This window comes from Ambystoma mexicanum, chromosome 7q, assembly GCF_040938575.1.
Source record: "Ambystoma mexicanum isolate Mex_15411 chromosome 7q, UKY_AmexF1_1, whole genome shotgun sequence".
Lineage (NCBI taxonomy): Eukaryota > Metazoa > Chordata > Amphibia > Caudata > Ambystomatidae > Ambystoma > Ambystoma mexicanum.
The window spans coordinates 796,479,232-796,500,173 of NC_090941.1; the positions used below are offsets into that span (position 1 = coordinate 796,479,232).

The 20,942-nt window shown below is 41.5% G+C and overlaps 1 protein-coding gene across 2 annotated transcripts in view; it reads left to right on the top strand.

Moving 5' to 3' along the window:
• The window catches only part of LOC138528550 (matrix metalloproteinase-20-like), a 123,669-nt gene that overhangs the window by 13,184 nt on the left and 89,543 nt on the right, over window positions 1–20,942 (top strand). Inside the window, exon 2 of one of the 2 annotated variants that reach the window (XM_069640312.1) lies at window positions 16,020–16,261. The exons of the other annotated variant lie outside the window; for it this stretch is intronic. Coding sequence (XP_069496413.1) covers window positions 16,020–16,261 — 242 coding nt within the window. The remainder of the gene's footprint in view (window positions 1–16,019; window positions 16,262–20,942) is intronic. 2 annotated transcript variants of the gene reach the window in all.

A 20,942-nucleotide genomic window follows, 5' to 3' on the forward strand; every position in this document is an offset into this window, starting at 1 on the left:
CTGAACAAACAGAGGAAACATTTGTAGAAAAAGAAGGTTTTCAGGTGTCTATGGAAGACTAACGGGGAAGTCAAGGAGCAGATTTAGGTCAGGAGCTTGCTCCACAGGCGGGGTCCAATCACCTAGAAATGGAGATCTCCTCTGGGCGGACAGCATATAGGAGGGATAATCATGAGATGTAGTTGAGATGATCTGAGAGGACACAAGCGTTGGTAGATCTGAGATAAATGCAGAAGATATTGTGGTGCGAACCCGTGGATGCATCTGCAGGCCAGACAGAGTAGGTAAAATATACTACGATGACTGACAGGTAGCCAATGCAAAGCATGTCTGAAGTCAGAGATATTTAGGGAGATGGAATAGCCACGTTTTGGGCAAGCTGAAGTATTTGCAATAGATGGTTTGGAAGGCCTTTGTATAGTGCATTTGCATAATCCAACTGAGAATTAACCAATGCAACAACCACTTCTGAATGGTGAAGGTAGAGAAGGGTGCATTGCAGCAATAGAAGGCTGAAGAAACTAATTTAACAACTGCATTAACTTGTGCGGCCAGCCTCACATCAGGCTCCCATATGGTTCTGAGGTTTTTGACCTTGTTGGCAAAGGTTGTCAGGAGACCAAACAGGGAAGGAGATGGAGGGCACCATGAAAGATAATTTAATACGTGTTTGGGACCCAGGGGCATGAGTTCAGTCTTTTTAGGGTTAAATTGAAGATTGTTATTGGCTAACCATAATTTAACCTCCATCAGACAACACTGAGGTTGTTCAATTGTCTCTTGAGGGCTGGATATCATTAACACCTGGTTATCATCAGCGTAGGAATGGAAATCAACATTACAATTTCGAATGAGGGACATTAGTGCAAGAACATATATATTGAGCAGAGGTGACAGGGAGGAGCCCTCAGGTGACCAGAGAATGAGTTGCGGTAAGATGACCAGTCATCACCATTTGAGTTCTTCCAGAGAGAATAGAATGTTCCACCATATCAAATGTGACAGGCGATTTCAGCATGACCTGTAGAGAACAGATAGCCCTGGTCAGAATGGTGAAGAAGGTCATCCCAGACAGAGACAAAAGTGTTTTACGTACTATGTTGAGGTCGAAAGCCGGACTGGAATTGGTCCAGAATTGAATTGTGCTCCACAAAATTCATAAATTCAAGTAGCTTCACCTTTTTCAGGATTTTGTCCATCAAAGGAAGGGCAGCAATGGGTCGATAGTTACTCACTTGCAAAGGCTCAAGAGGGTGTTTCTTGATCAAAGGGGTGATGACGGTGGACTTAAGGCCCAGGGTAACAATCCCTTCAGTGAGTAAATGATAGGTTAATAAACTGTGTGATGTTTTGAGTCAAGGTTGCAGAGTGGGTTGAGCCATAAAGGCTGATAACACTTCAAGGCCCTCATTACGACCCTGGCGGAGATCGTGGTGCAATATGCACCATGGAGCACGGCGGAAAGCTGCCGATACCGCCATGGGGGTTGGCGGATTTACCGCCCCATTCCGACCTTGGCGGGGCGGTAAATCCCCATTCCCCATTTTACCCTTCCCCATTCCCATTTTTGCCCCATAGGGTATAATGGGAGTGGGGAAGGCGTTAATTACGCCACCGTAAAATACGGTGGCGTAATTAACAACAAGGTCCCGTAGCGCCATGGATTTCTCCGCCCGGAAAAACCAGGCGGAAAACGGCTCCATGGCGCTACGGGAACTCGTAGTAGGGCGGACGGGTCCGCCGCGAATACCGCTGGCGTAAACCCACTCCGCCAGGGTCGTAATGAGGCCCCAAGAGTCAAGCAAGTAGGTTTGGGATAACTCAAAAGGGAGGAAACGAGTGCATGCAAGACCTCTGTGAAGGTAAATGAGCAATTGAGTGCAGGTGGTACCAGATGTACTAAAAAAGCAGAAGACACCTTGGTGGATTGAAGGCATGCCTGGATCTTTGGAACGATTTCCTTAAAGAAAGTGTTAACGCAATTTGCCAAATCCATGGAAGGTTCTAGTGCTTGACGAAGGCAAAGGAGAGTTAATGAAAGAGCTGGCTTCTGAGAATAACTTGGAAGACTTATTGATAGCTGAATTAATCGGATCTTGAAGAAAGACTGATTTGGCCCTGAATATAACTTTTTTTTTAAAACTGTGAGGGCTTTGCATGCTTTTTGAAAGAGGTAGTTGTCCCTCGTTTTCCTCCAGAGTTTTTATTTCCAGCTGTAACATTGTTTGGAAGTTAATTTCACTCAGAGGAGTGCAAAGGGGGCAAAGGAGGAGCAAACAAATCAATTGCTTGCTGAAAGGAAGATCGATATAAATAGAAAAAATGATTGATTGGTGAATTGATAATTAGCACAGATAGGAACATAGTGCAAATGAGCCTTGCTCTCATACTTCTCTTCTTGACCATTGGGGATCATGTAAAGAAACATATCTGTTAGAAGTGAAATGTGCACTTTTAATGGTAAAAAATCTAGCATAGAGATCACCCCATGACATAGGGAAAAATAAATAAATACATCATCGCTCAGGAAAGCAAGCCTGTCCTCTTATTTCTTCATATGCTATTACGCTGAAGGAGAATGTTGCCTAGATTTCTAGCAAAACTTGAATGTGCTAGTGTAATGTGTTGTGCATGAACTAATTAAAACAATTACTCTGTGTCAAAGGAGAGTGAATAATTACACAAACAACATTGTATCAAGGATTGTATCAGCCAAAGGAAAAGCCGAGGCTTACTTGTTTTATTTCCTATAACAGGTCAAATCAATTGCATTGGACACTATCACATTACATGAGACATGCATTGGCTTGGATCAATGTGGGTAGGGTGCAGTGTATTTCTAACAACACAGCACATTTGAATTAAGTTGTGACAGTAATGCAACACTAACAATCTGTTCTTACCTGTGAGCAAGAACAAGCTAACTACTCAGTGTCGTTGACCTTATAAAGTAACAGAAGTCATAGAGAATTCAAACAATGGTCTTGTCCAAGATAGCAGGACCATGGGTATCATAAGCCTCACCAGGTGTCAGCCATAAGGAATGGACTAAGCTAATGGCTCACTGGTGGAAGGAGTGCTCATGTGCTTGTCTTTCGAAGACATACTCATGTGCACACATGTTCATGTATGCATGTGAGGGAAGTTGCATCCATACTACACAGTCATAACCATATTTATAAGCATCTTGGCTGTTTGTTTATGTCACACTAGCAAATGAAGAATCCGCTATTATTATTATATTATTATTATTGTTTTTATTATTATCATGGTATTAATTGAGCACTGACTTTGCTATGGGGACCCAATCAGAAGGGAAAAAGAACAATGTTAAGGAGCAGAGAAACAAGGGAGTAGGGATATAACAACAGGGAAGGGATGGCAATTGTTAACAAAGGGTCTACAAGTGACCAGAGGAGGAAACAGTTGGGATCACTTAACAATCATGTCTGCAGCCCAAGGAATACAGTTGAAATCGAGGGCAGCAGAAATTGCAGATTGTTCTTTTATTATTGAAGTGTCATGAGAATTGGATCTCTCACAAGTCGTTGGGCCTTATTACGAGTACGGCGGTAGGGGGTTAACAGCACCGGTAAGGATGCTGGTGCCATTAACCCCCTACCGCCGCATTCTGAGGTCCCCTAGCGGGAGCCGCTAAGGGACCAGGGAGCTAATAACGGGCCTGCTATTTGCGGGCCCGTTATTAGCTCCTTCCCCATTCCCATTGAGCCCTATGGGGGCTCGAATGGGAATGAGGAATGGTTTTCAGAATGGGGATTTACCGGGTCCTCCAAGGTTGGAATGACCCCGTAAATCCCCATTCCGACTACCCGGACCCAGACATGGGTTTGGAAGCAGCCATGGCACTAATGGCACCATGGCTACCTCCATACTCGTAGTGGGGCCCATTGGCTGCCAAACCAACCCAGCGCAGGAGTTGTGCATTTGAACAGCCACAACTCAACAGAGGTGGAGCTCCACCCACTGTCAGAAGCACCTTAACACATTAATGTACTGCAGCCTACCTGGAACAGTTGTGCTTTAAAGACTTCTCCATCTTTTGAATAGTTTTACTTTACTACTAATTGATTAATTACAGAAAAATAACCCTGATCTAAAATCTGCCAGCACAACAATCCCACCACACAATGTGGTTCAAGAAACAAGCTGGTTTTAATATGAATGTTTTGTTTTATTGAAAATAATAAACAACAAATTAAAGGTTGCTCCCTGACTTTCAATGCTGGGGAAGACACCCGCAATATTCTACACCTGCAGACTTTAAATTGAATAAAGGTATGGAAAATGAATATTCCACATAACACCAGGCAGCATGTCTACAGAAAAAAGACACAACCCTCCTGCTGCTGTTTTACATGTATTTGCACTGCAATATCAAACATATTTTGCATAAGCGCACAAACACCCATACATATGTACTTGATCAAATATAAATTACTATTCTAGACAAAAATGGGATCTTCTAATAGTTGTGGATACTCAGAACTAAATACTTAATTCCCTTTTTTAAATAACACATAATTCACAAGAAACAGCTCAGTAACATGGGGAAAATAACTCCATTGTGTTCTTATCAAATTGTTCCAGCAACCTATTGTGTCTAATAAGAAAGGGATGAGTTCTGCATGTCTCACACTGTAATAGTTAAATATGTTTTATTAGAAATGCAAAGTTGCGTTACAAGTATACAGTGATCTGGGCACATGTTTCTAAATCAGCACCATAGACAAGACGTTTGGAATTGACTCAGGTTTTACTGTTGAAATATATGCAAATAGCAGATGCCAGGTAGAAGCTTTTCTTTTGGAGAGTAAATTACCTTTTTGCATTAAAGTCATAGAGTTGTGTTAACATCTTAGAGAGGTAGAATCCTTCTATTTCCGTTACTTGTAAAAATGCTGGTGCTGATTTAAATTTACATAATCTTCTTAGATGAAGGGGAGTAACCAAGGACCGGATTTTCCTAAAAACTGTTTTAACATGGGAAAGTCCCGTTGAAAACATTTTTGTAAATCAGGCCTCAAATGTCCTATTCCATTTAAAGGAGTAGAAAACTCCATTCACGATTATTAGTAAATAGGGCATGCAGTTTATTAAGCCATGCAAAACCTTGTAAACCAACCTTGAACACCAGATATATTTTGCTTCTGTCAAAACCCAGGGATTTAACTAAGTATATGTTACTGGACAAGACAAATATGCCCTGCACACTTGTAGATTATAGGGTCAATCTATTTCAAATATAATTTCACAAAGTTTCATTTACAGGCCAAGTCCCCTCTTCAGTGATTTAGCTTTTAATCAGGGTTCCACAAAATATGTTTAATTGCTATCTGGGATTTTATATATTCTTGGAACTACTCAGGGATCATTGGACTCAATTTTGGTTTGTTTTCTGAAGGCCCAGGAAAGATTGGGACATCAACCGTCGTGTGGAAGTACTTCCAAAAATGTTCTTCCTTTCAGCGTTTGTACCTGCTCCAAAATTTCCTCTCTGGCAATCTGGTGCCATTCTAGGAACGTCCTATGCATTTAGTCTCATCTCAAAAATACCGTCCTAAGGAGATTTCCCTTCAGCTACTTAATGTTGGAATCAGAAATTGTATTGTGTTCTGCTGGATGGGCTCTCTTGCTTTTCCACTTTCTCAAGACTCTCCTCTCTTCCTATGTTTTTGGATTTAAATAAAAATCAAAGTCCACCCATGCTGAATCAATTAACATAACATTTTTGTGGTAGGTCCCCTTAACCTACTGACATCTCCCAGGGTCATCATTCTTGCTTTCATTGGCCAATTAAATTCTATCCATCTTTAGAGGATGTGTTAGCTATGACATAGCCCTCCTTTCAAGAATGTGGAATAACATTGTAATAGACCATGGACCTCATTCCAACCCAGGTGGTAAGTTCCCTACTTTACCAACATGGTGTAAACTGTGTTTACACCATGGTGGATGGCGGATTTACCGCCCCATTCCAAGGTGAGTGGGGCGGTAAATCCCCAATCCCCATTTACCCTTCCCCATTCCCATTTTTGCCCCATAGGGCATAATGGGAGTGGGGAAGGCGCTAATTACGGCACCGTAAATTACGATGCCGTAATTAGCGCCAAGGACGCTTAGCGCCTTGGTACTTAACGCCTGCTAAAAGCAGGCGTTAAGGTGGAAAGCAGGCGTTAAGGGTTAACGGTGCCAACGGCACCGTTAAACCCTTAACGCCTGGGTTGGAATGAGGGCCCATGTGTTTTTCATATAATTCCCTTCATGGACACATGACATTAACGAGAATCATAAATTCATATTTTTACAAATATTTTAAATTCAGAGACATCTTGTATGTTCTTGTCACTGCCTCCATAACAGACCTATTAAAATATGTGAATTCATGCATAATTCATACATTTTAATATATCCTATTTATGTGAATGTGATTCAAGTGTTCCCACTGAATCTAAATCTATATTTCTTTTAAACTGACAAATGGTTCTGCAGTTATAACCAAAGATATTGCTATTGTGGTACATTCAAATGTACATTGTGCCATTCTGTGTGAACTGCATTTGTGTGAGCTCAATCTCTTTTAACAGCAGAAACCATCTGCTGAGAAGACATTTAGAAGATGCAGTGATAAACCAAATGATCATTGCAATCAGCTGCTACAATGGCACACATATATATATACTCTGTTTTGCCTGCTAGGTTGGATGTTAGGGTCTGCGTAGACATCTGCTTATTTAAAGTCTTAATTACTGACTAACAAAGCATACATCAATCTCTTACCAGTTTAGCCTTCCAGACATGTTTATAAAAATGGGACCACTGGTTTGGGGCTTTCGAGGCAAAATACCTCACATTTAGATATATTTCTCTGTGATTTGGGAAATCGGGCTTTTGCCCTTGGTTAGGACAAATGTTACAGTAACTCAGATCTAAGTGATGAATTATGGATCTGTGTATTCCTGGTCCACTGACGAGCTGACACTTGCAGAAAAATAGAGTTTGTGTGAACCAAAATTAACGGCCTATGTTCACAGGATGTTAAAGGTGCATGTGATGTATGTTGCCTCATGTAATAGAAATGTGCAATTTCTATCATGTTTACACACAATGACACTCAAATAATGGATTTCTCATTTAGCATGTACATGTATGCTGTGATGTATGATGAACATGTTAAGGTAGTATTCGATAGAACATTAACATTCAAACTGAACAACTCACTGTGTTCCCCAAAAAAAGAAACATAGCAATAAACATGCAGGAGCACAATGTAAGTAACATGTTTTTGTTTTCATTAAAGCCTACAACATAATGGGCCTGGTTTACAGAGCATTTTTCAATGGGATTGTGACATTCTAAACTGTTTCCATGAATCAGGCCCAGTATGTATTATGAATATTCTATGTTGTCTGTTTCAAATTAATGACTTGATATTTCAGTGTGAAGTTATTTTGAATTTGCATTACCTAATGGAAAGCATTGCATTTCAACAAATATATGTGTTGTTATTATTATTATTAATGCTATGGTTTACTATGAAGCATTCCAAATCAAAATATTCGAATTACAAACAGCCACAACACAATCAGCATTTCAATGGTAACGTTTTTTATGCTGCCTCTGTACATTATGTCCTACCTGTAGATGACAGACAAAAAACATTAGACTAGAATTGATCACCACGGATGGCCTCTGGCGAGAATACAAAATAACTGTAGCCCCTTATATAGATCTTCATCAAATTACGGCACTGTGTAGATGCCTTATTGACTCAAGTTCCACACCACACACTTTACAAATATGCTCAGATTGGGGTGCATAGCACCTATCGCCCCCAACACAGCCTCAAGCCAATATACTTCAAACTTTTGTCACTAAACAGCACTAGGTAAGAAACAGCGACTGGATATGGAAATTATTGCATAGCATCCAAGTCCCACTCATACACATTCTTTTTTAGGGCTTTCTTTACTACAGTTATGTTTTCAGACAGATCCATTCCCAATCAATTATTGCTGAAAACCTTTCATGCCTTAACCAATTTTTTCAGGACCTGATCAGGATCATGTGGGCTGTCCATGGATCCCCATACCAACCCAACTGCGTTTTTCTATGGTCGGGGAGGATTTTGAAAAGTAGCAAGCTACGCTTCACCTTAATGAAGTTCGCAAGTGATACCGAGCCCCATTCCATCCAGATAGCTTCCATGGGTAAGAATTGTGGCAAGCCTAATGTACTACTGCAATGCTTACCCTCGAACAATTTCAACCATTTCAGTTCCATGTCAGTGTAGACTTCGAGGCTATATACAATATTCAGCATGATACTTAGATCAGGATAATCAGGCTCAACTTACTCAATATTTTTGAAATATGTGTACTTTTTCAAATGACCTGCCAAATTATTTGAGTTTAACAAGGCCCCCAAATATCCTTAACTTGAGACCACCCCGAAGACTTCATTTTCAATTTTCCATTTAAAGTTCTCATAATGCTGCTTACTTCCCACTATCATAACTAAACAAATAATACATGATAGAGATTATCTCCAAGTATACCTGGACCCAGGACCAAATCGCAAACACTTGAAGACTGAGAACCAAAGAATACCCAGGTACCCTGAGGCAAAGCACCAATGAATAAGAAGGACAACAGCAGAGTACTGACAGGTATAAGTGCCAAAAGAGCATAGACAGTTTGAAAGCTATCAGTGCACAGTAATGCATTTGAGACATGTGTTAAGATATATACACTACTGAAAGTGATTGGTTGTGTTTTTGTGCAGACCCCAACACAGTGTACTGCTTGAATCAGCTTTCGACCAGCGCTTAAATTAGGATTAGGATAGCTACTTTAGCTGTAGGCCTAAAATGGTGTGCTCTTTAACAACGTGGAATATTAATTAAACATGGAGTCATTACACCACACCTAAAAAACATGGCCTCTGACCAAAAGATGGATGACTCACAACTGGACAAGACTGAACTGTTGATTATTGTTAAGTAATCTGCTGCCCATCTCAAACATGCTTTTCCTACTGAAAATCATTGATAAATTAGCTACATCTCAACTACACAACACCTGGAAAATTGAAACATCTTCCACCCCCAAACAATATGGTTTCCATGCTCATCAAGGAACTGAAAGTGACTTACTTGAGCTCCAAACACACATGCTCAAACGTATGGATAATAGCAAATCTGGTGTACTCATTTTGCTAGACTTATCAGCTGCTTTCAATTTGGTTGATCATGGGCTCATGATGGACTGCTTAACCACCTATGGGGAATGTTCTAGTGAGGCTGGGACAAAGACTGATATGGAAATTAATATTTCCCTTCTGTGAAAGGTACAGTGAGCCAAAGTGTGGCTGCAGACTCTCGAGTGGGTACCTTCCCAAAGAACAGGTCATTTTGACATGTTCGTTCTTGCAGAGGGGTGCCCATGACTATTTTTTTTATTGTTTAAAAGTACTTAGATTTAGTCACCCTAAGTTTCCTAGGGTCATCCAGACATGGACCCCTTGCTCACTGTGCTCAGAGAGGCACTGTTCCACCTCACTGGTGAGGCCCAACAAGGCTGAAACATGTGTCTGGAGTTGCTGTTAGTACGCTTGTTCAGAAGAGAATTGCCATTGCATTTCGTTGCTGGACTGCTCATGTCGGTGGGACAAAGACTGATATGCAAATGGATATTTCCTTTCTGTGAAAGGTACAGCGATCTAAAGTGTGGCTGCAGACTCTTGAATGGGTCTCTTCCCAAAGAACAGATCATTTAGCAGTGTTTGTTCTCGCAGAGGGGCACGCATGACTATTTTTTGAGGCTGCAAATTGTATTTCTTGAGCAACAGGCGCTCACAAGTGTCTGAGGAGAGCTTTTTCAAACCAGAGTGAACACATTTCGGGTTTCTGCAAGGCGCCTGTATGTTCCCAACCTTGTTCAATTTATATCTCAAGATGCTCTGCAACCCTCTCCATTTTTCCAATGATACTCAGCTCCTTATGGAAATGAGTGGTGATTACGTATTTGACTCAACCAGGCTAACCAACATCTATGATCTTGTTAAAAGATGGATGAATCACAACTGGCTGTGTCTAAACCCAGCGAAGACTGAACTGTTGATTATTGTGTCCACGCGAGCCAGAGCTAGACTACATCTGGACTACTCGGATATGACCATCGAAAATAACCAGAAAAGGATCTCAACCAAAGCCAAAACATTGGGAGTACACATCGATTCCTCACTGAGCTCTGAGGACCAGGTAGATGGTATATTAGGGAACTCTCAGTACCACCTGAAAGTGCTATGGCACGCTAAACCCCCCCCTATCTCACAAGAATCATGCAGCATTAGTCAGGGCAATCATTATGCCCCACATCGTCTACTGTAACGCCCTACTGATCAGAGCAAGAACAAATTGTCTAAAGAGACTACAAACATTACAAAACGATGCAGTTCGTATTGTTTGTGATATTCCAAGGAGAGAACACATCACGCAAGCCAGAGTGGTTGAGTGTGGCAGCAAAAATCTGATTTAAGGCCCTCTCTGTGGCCCACAAATCTGTTTATGGCACAGCTCCTGCCTATCTCATGGACAAATAAAATTCAAGGTCCTGCAGCGCCAACTCAGCTCTGGTGTCGGTGGTTTGAAATCCTTTCTCAGATCCAAAGGAGCTAGGCATTTAGGGCATTCATTTGTCATCCTGTCCACTCAACACTGGAACTTGCTACCCTTGGATCTCCGCCTGGAAGCGTGCTACATAACATTCAGGAAACATTTGAAAACGCTATTTGAATGATCATTCCTGGCCTGTTCCTGCCTTGTATTGAACCTCATGCCATGTTGTCCCATCTTTTGATGTCCTTGTGTGTATGTAGTGCCCTGATGCTGGTGGGCTTTTGGAGCTTCAGAAATAAATAAATAAATAAATAACCATCAAGAAGGAGACATCAGTTTATTGTCCTAAAAGACAAAAGGAAAGTGTTCTAATTATGTTTTTGAATTGTAAACAATCCTTAGGCAAAGATTATCATAGGAACACCAAAGTGGCTCATGAGTTTTAGTTTCTGGAACTTACAATAAAAGAGGGAAGGTCGTGTGCATTTCATTTTATATTACAGTTAACACACAGACAGTGTCTTTTGTGTTTTAAGTTGCAATCTGTGTGCTTCTGATGCTTAATATTTCCAATCCAGTATAGCTCCTCTGCTTCTCCAGACATTCAATTTGAGTGGGCCCCAAGCAATGAGTTTCTCATGATGGAGGCAGCCTCCAGTGTCTCCACCTCTCAGTGAAACCAACCCCTAAATTCTGGCACTGGACCTGCAGCGGTGGTGTACCAGGAGGGATTCCACTTCCACTATAGAATCACCATTCTGAGCTCTTCCCAGTTTCTCTTCTCATGACCTCTCCACACATTTAGAAAACTCATTAATTGCGTGCAGCTAATTAGTCAGTGTTCTCAGCTATGCAACTGGCAAATGAAAACTGCCCTTCTGCTGTTGTCAGTATTTAGAGCTTTGTATCCTAACAGGCCTGATTTATTTTGCTCTATTAACAGATTGTTTCTGAATGTAATAGACAGATAAAACATTTCTCTACAGCTGAGCTTGCACGCACACATACTCACTTGCAAACACACACGCACACACACACACACACACACACACACAGACCCACACACACACACATATTGCATGCACACATAGCACAAAAACACAGACACTTGCTCACACACTGAAGGCATTAACTTAAATAGGAATAACTCGTGCAAAGTTGTGGAACCTGCCAATTGCCATTTTGTTATCCCTACCATTCAGAAATTCTGAATTACCATCTAAAACCTGCACTCTTACAACCATACCATTAACTCCTTCAACCTGATAAAGAACATACTTTTCTCTATTGCAGGCACATATCGTTCTGGCAGTTATACCTTTTCTACCTCAAGCCTCTTGCACTTCAACTGCGGTTTGTAAGACCTAAAAGTGTAGGGGCGCAGAATTCAAAAACAATAAAAGGGGGATGATTGCAAATGATATATTATTGTGGTAAAAGGATCTTTTGTCCATGTTCTAGTCTAAGTTAGTGGGAACAGATATAATGATCACCCTCAGTTCTGGTTTAAAGGAAACACATAAACAATAGAAAACAAAACATAAAACAGCCACATTTAGGAAAGGAAATCAACAAATTGAAATGAAACACAACCCCCAAAAAAACAACTACTTAACAACTCATTTTAACTATGCTTCAAAATTAAAATATGGGAAATGGGAAAATCCCATTGAAAAACGCTTTGTAAATCAGGCCCAATATCATGCTTAACATCCTGCAAGGACTTGTATTCACCTACGGTGCCAAGGAGCCACTGAGCCACTAATATGATATTGAAAGGGCCTGAAATGCATATGCATGGAAGCGACTTATAATAGAAAACATATGAGGTTATGATAGCTTTCTATTTTCTCTGTATGTCCTATAAAGCTCCTTTAAAGCCTTTTGTCTGAAACAGCTACATTATCTCTAACAACCTTGACGCACGCCACTAATTCAATTGAACATCCACACCATTGTGAAATGTAAAGAGAAATAAATCCAGCATTCATGTGCATTGTCCGCAGATGGCAGATTTCCTGTGTGGAAAGCCTGAGACTCTCATCCACCCTACTTTGCTTATTCAAGGCACTGAAAACCCATAATATTTAAGACGTGATTGTTAGCGAATCTCTTATCCTATTTTGTTGCTTCTGCTTTTGGATCTTATTTTTGGATCATTTTCAAATGTTGTGGCTTGTGATTAATGTTGTCCTACTCCTGTTAGTTATGGATAAATGTCTTCTGAACGGTATAATAATATTCATGAAATAATGGCTGAAATGTTGTGTCACAATCTTGCAATATTTTAATTGGAGAAATAATAATTCTTCGAAATCAACTTCGCCTGGCTAATTCGACATAATATAATACATCCTTATAGAAAGAGCAAGGGGTCATTATCACGGGATAATGACCCACCACGAAGCCATAAATTGGGAAGGGGTTGCAATCCTAAACGATAATTAGCCCTCCACAGTTCTATGAGGGTATTAGCAAACATGGGTAATAACAATACATGTTTTCAGGTTTTCGTTGTGAGGTAAAATCATTGCTTTAACAGAGAATAAAGTAAATGAACAAACTTAGTAAATTAAATGTTTTTATTTTGTACTATTGAAAGTTACAATTTGCAAAATTGCAGTTCACTTTTGAAGACAGAGGGCCAGATTCATGGAATTATCTGCGTGGAATATAGGAACTTTGCATGCCAAACCGCACGCAAAATCCCATTTGACGATTCATGGAATCGACTGTGCAGTACTTTTTTATTAATGTGAGGACTTTGCGCAAGGTTCGGCACGTCGCTGCGATCGGTCGAGTGCCTTGCGCGAGACACAATGCAGAGCGAGGATGAGGCCTGCGCAGATGGCGGAACTCGAAAAATAAAGAAGAACAAGGGAATAAGAGGATGTTACGAGGGACGGGCCGCAGGAAGTAGATAGCACGCCCACAAATGCGCACATCAAAGCATATTCATGGATGTGACCATGCAACCTCTCGCCTGCGAAATGCCCATGCAAATCCCTCTATCTCTCTGCCACCCGAGAGCAGACATAAAGACACTTGCGCATAGGAATCACAGTGCGGAGGTGGGTTTGCGTGTCGGATGTAGGGGTGCATGTATGAAGCTGGGGTTCCGATCTTACTTAGGGGTGCGCGTACACAGTGAAGCGGGGTGCAGAAATGGTTGACGAGTGTTCAGACCCAGATTTTCTGGGTCTGACCTGAGTTACGAAGTATCATACGCATGTTGTTGGGGTGCTGGTAATAGTTACGGGGGACACTGCGCAGGGTCCCCAAGATACAGACATGCTTGCAGAGGACCCCACACACTGTTTGAAGGCTGCGTGTATTGTCACTCCGGGGAACAATCAAAGGTAGCTGTTCTGGCTGCTTTTGCTTTGCGTGAGGACATGTCAGGGGCTTTCTGGGCGCAACTTTTGTATATGGGTACTTTTCAAAAACAATTCCATGAATACGCGACATGCACATTTTTTATTCTGTGAACAGGCTTGCACAGTGTCGTTCTCTGCGCATTGCCCTTGCAGGCTGAATGTGCACTTTTACATGAATCGGGCCCTGCATGTTCAGAATGCAGTCCTTATCAGTATTTATTGACTGCACTCTGAACATTCTGATTGGCTTAGGGGTGGTCAATAAAAATCTCCACGTGGCAATAGAATTTAATATACTAATTTCTGCTTTCTAAATGTCAAATTGTGGCTACTTAGCAGGGTATGTCATGAAGCAATCATTGTGAAAGCATATAGTAGCAAGTAACAGGCAACAGATTCAAAGTTCAAACAAAATGGTTTATTAACTTAGATGTCAGGATGGTTGAAGGCCTAACTTGTCCTATGCTAAGGTGGGATTTCCCTATGTAAACTAAGGATAGTCAGAGTCAGTAAGCACAACTTAAAAGTCTGTTTGTGTCCAAAACCTATACTTGCCCTCACAACTAAAACTATACAATGCATAGGGGTGTCAGCAACAACAATATTCAAAACCAGCTCTAGTTCAACTTTGAACTCCTGCTTGTTCTTGACAGTTCATACAGATTGCTTTCTCTGGCTTCTCTTTAGCAACCTCTTTCAAACACTTGGATTTGCATTTTGTATGTTTATTTGGCTTTCAACGAGAGAGTATCCCTGGTTTTCGCTCAGTTGTCGGACCATACAGTTCACTTCGAAGTGCTCTCCTTCTTTCACCCCATGTCAAAAGCTTTCATTCAGTTCAGCATTCAATAGAGTGGAGCTTTTATTCTGCTGCTCATAGTTCATCGGACTATTTAGCAAAACCCGGTTTTCAGTATCTTGCACAGAATTTTTTATTAAATCGTTATCCCCTTTGCCTCCCTAACAACCCACAGGAGCGCCTGGTGCGAGTGCTCCCTCCCATGCAGTGGCCAGTCCTAAAATATATTTTCACTGCTGCAAATTGTGTGCTCAATTTCACTTGCATTGGTGCAAATGTCTGCAATATGGTCGATGGAACTCCCCAAATTGAAAGCATATAGCATATTCATGCCACTTTCCTAACATTAAAAAAAAAACTTGTTTTTATTTTGAAATAAGAACATAACAAAGAAACACATACCATGGCTTAATTGGATATCAGTGTGGGACAGATACAATATATGCATGGGCTTCAAAAGAAGAAACACAATTGGACTCACACAAGACAATGAATGAAGGACAGAATGAAGTAATTGATACATCTCAATCCTCCCCCCCCCCACCTGCCCCATACCATCTGAAATTTTGACGGGCAGTGTACAGCCTTCTCTTCAGGGCCATACATCACTCTACTTCGGCCATACAGAGGCAAATACGCGGACGATCCGCCGAGCCCCAGAGTGCAGCAATGATCCTTTTCATTAGCCCGATCGCTACAGCCAAAAATATTCTCTCACTTTTAGTAAATCCAGCCTCCCCCATATTCCAAGTAGCACCAGCTTCGGATCTTTAGGCACTTCAGAGCCAAGTAACGCTGTCAGCCTATCCATCCACCTCCCCCACACAACTTGAATCCGCTCACATTGCTGTCATCTATGGAAGAGAGCACCCCGGTCCTCCACACCATTGACAGTTGTCATTATTTATTTTGTTCCACTTAACCAGCACTGTTCGGGAATAATAAACATGGTACAATATCTTATATTGTATGAGCCAGAGCTTGGCCGATATCCCTATCTCTCGCGGGAACATTAGCGCATTAACCCTCTCATCGGGCTCATTTGCCTAACTTTGAAGTTTTCATACGTTTGCAAGCCTCAACTGGCTGTCATATGAAGGCTTCTCAAAGGCTGTGCAGTAGTTATAGATGAAAGTAAGGCCTCACTGAGTACCGCTTCTAGCAAGATCATAGCCTGCTGCATTTCATTTTTGTTTATATTTGATAGGAATATCTTCAACATTTCTACCACCTGGGAGACGATTTATCACATCGCAGCAAGAGGAGTACAGATTTCATGGCAAGGAGACTCAAACAAATGCAAAGGTTTTTTCACATAAACGCAACTGGACTATTAGATTCAGAAACCCTGGAAGTGATGAAAGCGCCACGATGCGGAGTGCCTGATGTTCAGAATTACAGCCCCCGGGGTGAACCGAATCGCTGGTCTAAGAATACGCTGACATACAGGTGAGCAGCCAACTTGACATGAGGATTGTATTCTTGCATGAGCCTTGCATCTGTGAAATGATGGGTTCCTTTTGTTTCTGGTGTTTATATTTCTAATTTGATTTCTAATTCATTTCTTAATTTAATGCATCAAAATCATCACATTAAATCTTGAGAGGCGTTCCAATCAGTTGTGATATTCAAGATGACATCAACACAGTATAACAACAGCATCACAAAACAAGCACATAGGGCACCTCCCTGTTAGAGCCCATTTGGCATCTTCTTCTCACTGCATCTGGTAGACTAATTGCAAAAAGACACCTTCCATCATTAAACAACAAAGCAAAGCACATTCAAAGATACATCAGCTCACAGATGTTTCTCAGCAGCTCATCATTAGAGTGTATGACTGTAATATGACAATCATATGACTATCAAATGGAGTGAAGTCCTTTCTTCCGAAAAGGTGTAAAGTACAGATTGAATTCATTATTGATGATGGGAAATGCAAGCAGTTTGTCATCTTGTTCAATCCTGACGGGACGAGCCGAGCGGTCTTGATGCGCACCTTCAGGAGAGGAGGATTACAGCCTCATTCATCTGCCGCCTGACTAATCAATGTAAACATGATGGGAGCAACTATGATAAAACTCACTTGACATCTGTGCACAGTCCTCAGAGGAGCAGAGCATCCAAACGCAGATCTCCTTGAAGATCCTCCTTTTGGCAGGAATGCCTACAGAAGGCAATTGTTATTCTTTGTTGTTTTTCATTCAACTTCAAGCTTCACAGATATAGGTATGGCATGAACAGAATGTCGCATTCTGATCATTTTGGACCTTGCTATTAAATGGCATATGTAATTGTAATGAGATCATTATTCATAAATGTTGATGGCCTTCAACCAGACTCAGCATTTTCCTTGGCTTTGCTAAACCCTACATCACATTCAAGCCATCAGTTATCGCACCAATAGCAAAAGCTGCACATTAGGCCTTTTATGGCTATCAGGACCTGAGGAGTACTCCACTCCAACCCACATGATTGTGTTGAAACCACACGTGTGCCACATGTGTACTATGCGGTGGGTTGGAGAAACTCCCCATTGTTGTATGTGAGGGGTTGAGCTATAGGGCACCAGGCGGGCCCCGCAGCTAACCAATTTGTCTCCCAGAGGGTGGTTGGCGTGGGATCCCCTGGGCTTGCTCTCCCCTCTGTGACTTGGTATTTTCTCAAACCTTATAGACCTGATATGTCTTAGCCTGAAAAGCTGATTCGGGACTACAGATCCATGCATGCCTCTGAATGGTCAGATTCTGATAATATGGACAAGGGCCGATGTAAATGCTTTTCAAATTAAAGGAGCCCCTGTGCATAGCACAGTTAGTTTGGAGCGTATTGCTACCGGGTTCCTTAAACCGAAAGCAGAACTGATAGAAGGGCAAACCTCGTGAGTTCACAGAACGATGAAGACAGAAATGAATGAGTCATGAAAAACATCAGAAAGACCCTGTAACTTTCGATCGTTGAACAGAAAGCTGAGAGGTGAGTGAAACAGCATATCCAGCTGTCTTTGGCATGCTGGGAGACAGCTCCCAGCATGCCAAAGACTGCAGAACACCATGGGACCACCTCTGCATAGGTGCAGATGTCTCAGCCCATCCTTAGAGCCTCTGAACTGACCGGTAAATAATGTGTGTCCCAATGTAGACCTGACCAATGCCAAAAGCATAATATTACTATGGAGACTATATTTCAAAGAAAGAATCAACGTAGGGAAAAGAACCCAGGAAATATAATTCAAGACGCTCAAGGGATAGACCAATCCTTGCCAGTTTAGAAAACAGGTCACTGGTCAAGAAGTATAATAAAAAGAGATGGAAAATGTCAGTGAGAGGGGAAAGCCTGGATGAAGCAGACATGATCTCATCTGCTCACTGTGTGTACGGGGGCACTACAAAATGGAAGTATGCAGCACACTTACTGGCAGTTGTATAGAAGTTGCTCTGGCAAAGATATGCCAGAGGTCCTACCTCAAGAGTTGGAGATACCTGGAAGAGGGGACGTAAGGACAGACTTTACATCAAAGCAGACACCAGAAGGAAGGCCAGATTCTGGGGCACTTCCTTGAATGATCCAAGAGGAAGAAGAGTCACTGAATTGGGGCCGTGGGGAGACATACCCATGATTGTTAAGCCCATTTGCTGAGAGAACTAAAGGCCATGGAGAAACCTAAGAGACATCAGAGAGTCAAAGGTTGTAAAGAGACCTATGTGAAGACTGAGAGAATCGGAGGTCCCAGAGAAACCTATAAAGATGTATGTGCAAAAGAGATGCGAGTGAGTGTGCAAAGGCCTATATAATTTGCTTACCAGAGGCCCTGTAGAATACAGAGCAGTGAGTAGCCCCAGGAGGGAGCTGCCTAGGAAGACACCTGATGATTATTTCAGTCCAAGAACAGGGATGGAATTTAAAAGGAACATTTATGAACACTTCTTTTGACCCATTTGGAGGACACTTGTGTTGTAGCTTAGAGTTAGCCTGGAGGATTTGGTAAGACTTTTACGCAAACATCATTCTTCATCCTGAGATGCAGGGGGCATGTGAATCGCCTGTTGATGCTAGTGCCAAAGAGCATTCATCCAACTTAAGACCGTGTATTGATAGTCTGAATACAATGTGGTCATAACTATTGGTCAACATAACTTGTTCCATTTCCATTGCAGCTAATCTGAAACCTTACTTTTTCTGATGCTCACACATTTGCACATAGTCCTGACCTGAATCTGACAGCTTTCTCGCATTTATTGTACATTACACAGAATACCTAATCACTCCAAAACGCAAGTCAAATTCATATTGTTAGCAATATGTTACAGTTTAATCCTTACTTTCAAAAAGCTTTTAAAAGTGTTCTGTTGCCATATTTCAACACCTACATACCTTTGATGTCTACGGCTTTGTGGAATCAGAATCCCTTCTTGGTGTCCCCCAATCTAGAAACAGGTGTGGGGTGGAGATATTAGTCAAGGCTATCGATGGGGGGCCATTCTCTGTTCCGTTTCCATCCATTCTGGTCACTGCTTTTAGCACCTTGAATCCCCAGGTCTTTACTCAATTAATAGTTTGAATCTTAACTCATCTCCTCCTCCCCTCTAATATAACTGGACTCCTTATTTTAATTCTACATTTCCATAATAAATGGATATCTCAAGGCCTCTCCTCGGCATCCCTTCTTTTTCAATCTATGCCTCTTTCTCATCCACTTTAGTACTTTTCTCTGGTATCCAGTGATGTTACCGAAATGATAATAACGAATGAATTATTACCGAAACAAATTATGAAAGTTAAATATAAAGAGGGTGGGGTAAAGGGCTAAAAGGTGTGGTTGTTCAGGGTGGGGTAACAAATATGGGGAAACGGGAGCCCCCAAATGTGATATTTTTTTTGTCGGTAATAATTCATTTGTTAGAAATCATTTCGGTAAGATCACATGGAACCCCTTTCTCTTATTGGACAACCAACATTTGTTTTCAACTTAGTGGAAGCAACAAGAAATCCGGCAGCTCATGCCCTTCCCATCACCTAATTCCTTTTTTACCAAGCTAGCTTGTCCGAAGACTCGCTGTCATCCTGCTTGCCCAACTAACCTTTCAACCATAAATACATTCTGTCCCCAATTCCAAATCATGTTAAGGAAATCAACTGAGCTTTCTCAGAGAGAGAGCAATAGCCGCTGGATATCTTGTGAATATGTGCAGGGGTAATATCTCAATACATGCTAACCTCAATACATGTGTCCTGGAACAGAAAGACAGGGGTTAGAATGTGATGGAGTGTGGCTCTGGTAACAGCAAGTGGTGAAACCATAGCGCTGTGTGATCTAGAACCCACTAGTGACTTACATCGAGTGCCCAGATTTCATTTGAAATATTCTGCCATGTACACAGGTGATTCTGCCCGATCACATTTCTCTTTTTAATGGAACATCTCTGGACTGGGGGTACTTCAAGGATTCCCCATATACATTGGGGTGAAATAACACACCTTCATATAATGAGTAGTTGAGGGCCCTATGCCTGGCGTCTTTAATGCTCAGCTCTGTCCCACCTGTCCGATATAAAATATGTAATTTTAGATGGTTCAGCATATAGTGTTACTGCCAGTGAAATGCACTCATGCCACATTTCACAATCACATTTGCCTTATCAGTTTCTGAAAAGCACATAAGCTATCTTTTCTACACATGTGTGTTCAGTTTTATTTCAACGAAAAGTGTTCTGTTTAGCAAAACCTATTATTGTAGAACGCACAGAAGCACACAGGTGCGCGCACATCCCAGACTTGTGAAAAGAATGTTCGTGATTCTAAAAATAATGTCAAGATTCTCCAAAATAGCCATTTGTAAAATGCGCAAGTGCATGAAAATCATGCAAAAGCAGGGCAAGGTAGGTAGAAAGCATGCAAGTCAGTCAAACCATGCATGCAAGTGTGCAGTGGCAATGGAGCATGTGCAGAAAAACCCTCTTTAAGAAACTTCAGCAATGGACTTGGTCCCAAAAATGCTGGTCAGTAGTAGCTCCAATCACAAACTGTAGCGAGTCAGCTGGGGAAATGGGCAAGTGAGTTGTTCTACAATTTGACTGGCATATCTCACCCCAGCCAGAGAACAGCACGCTGTACAAAAGGCCAGCACAAT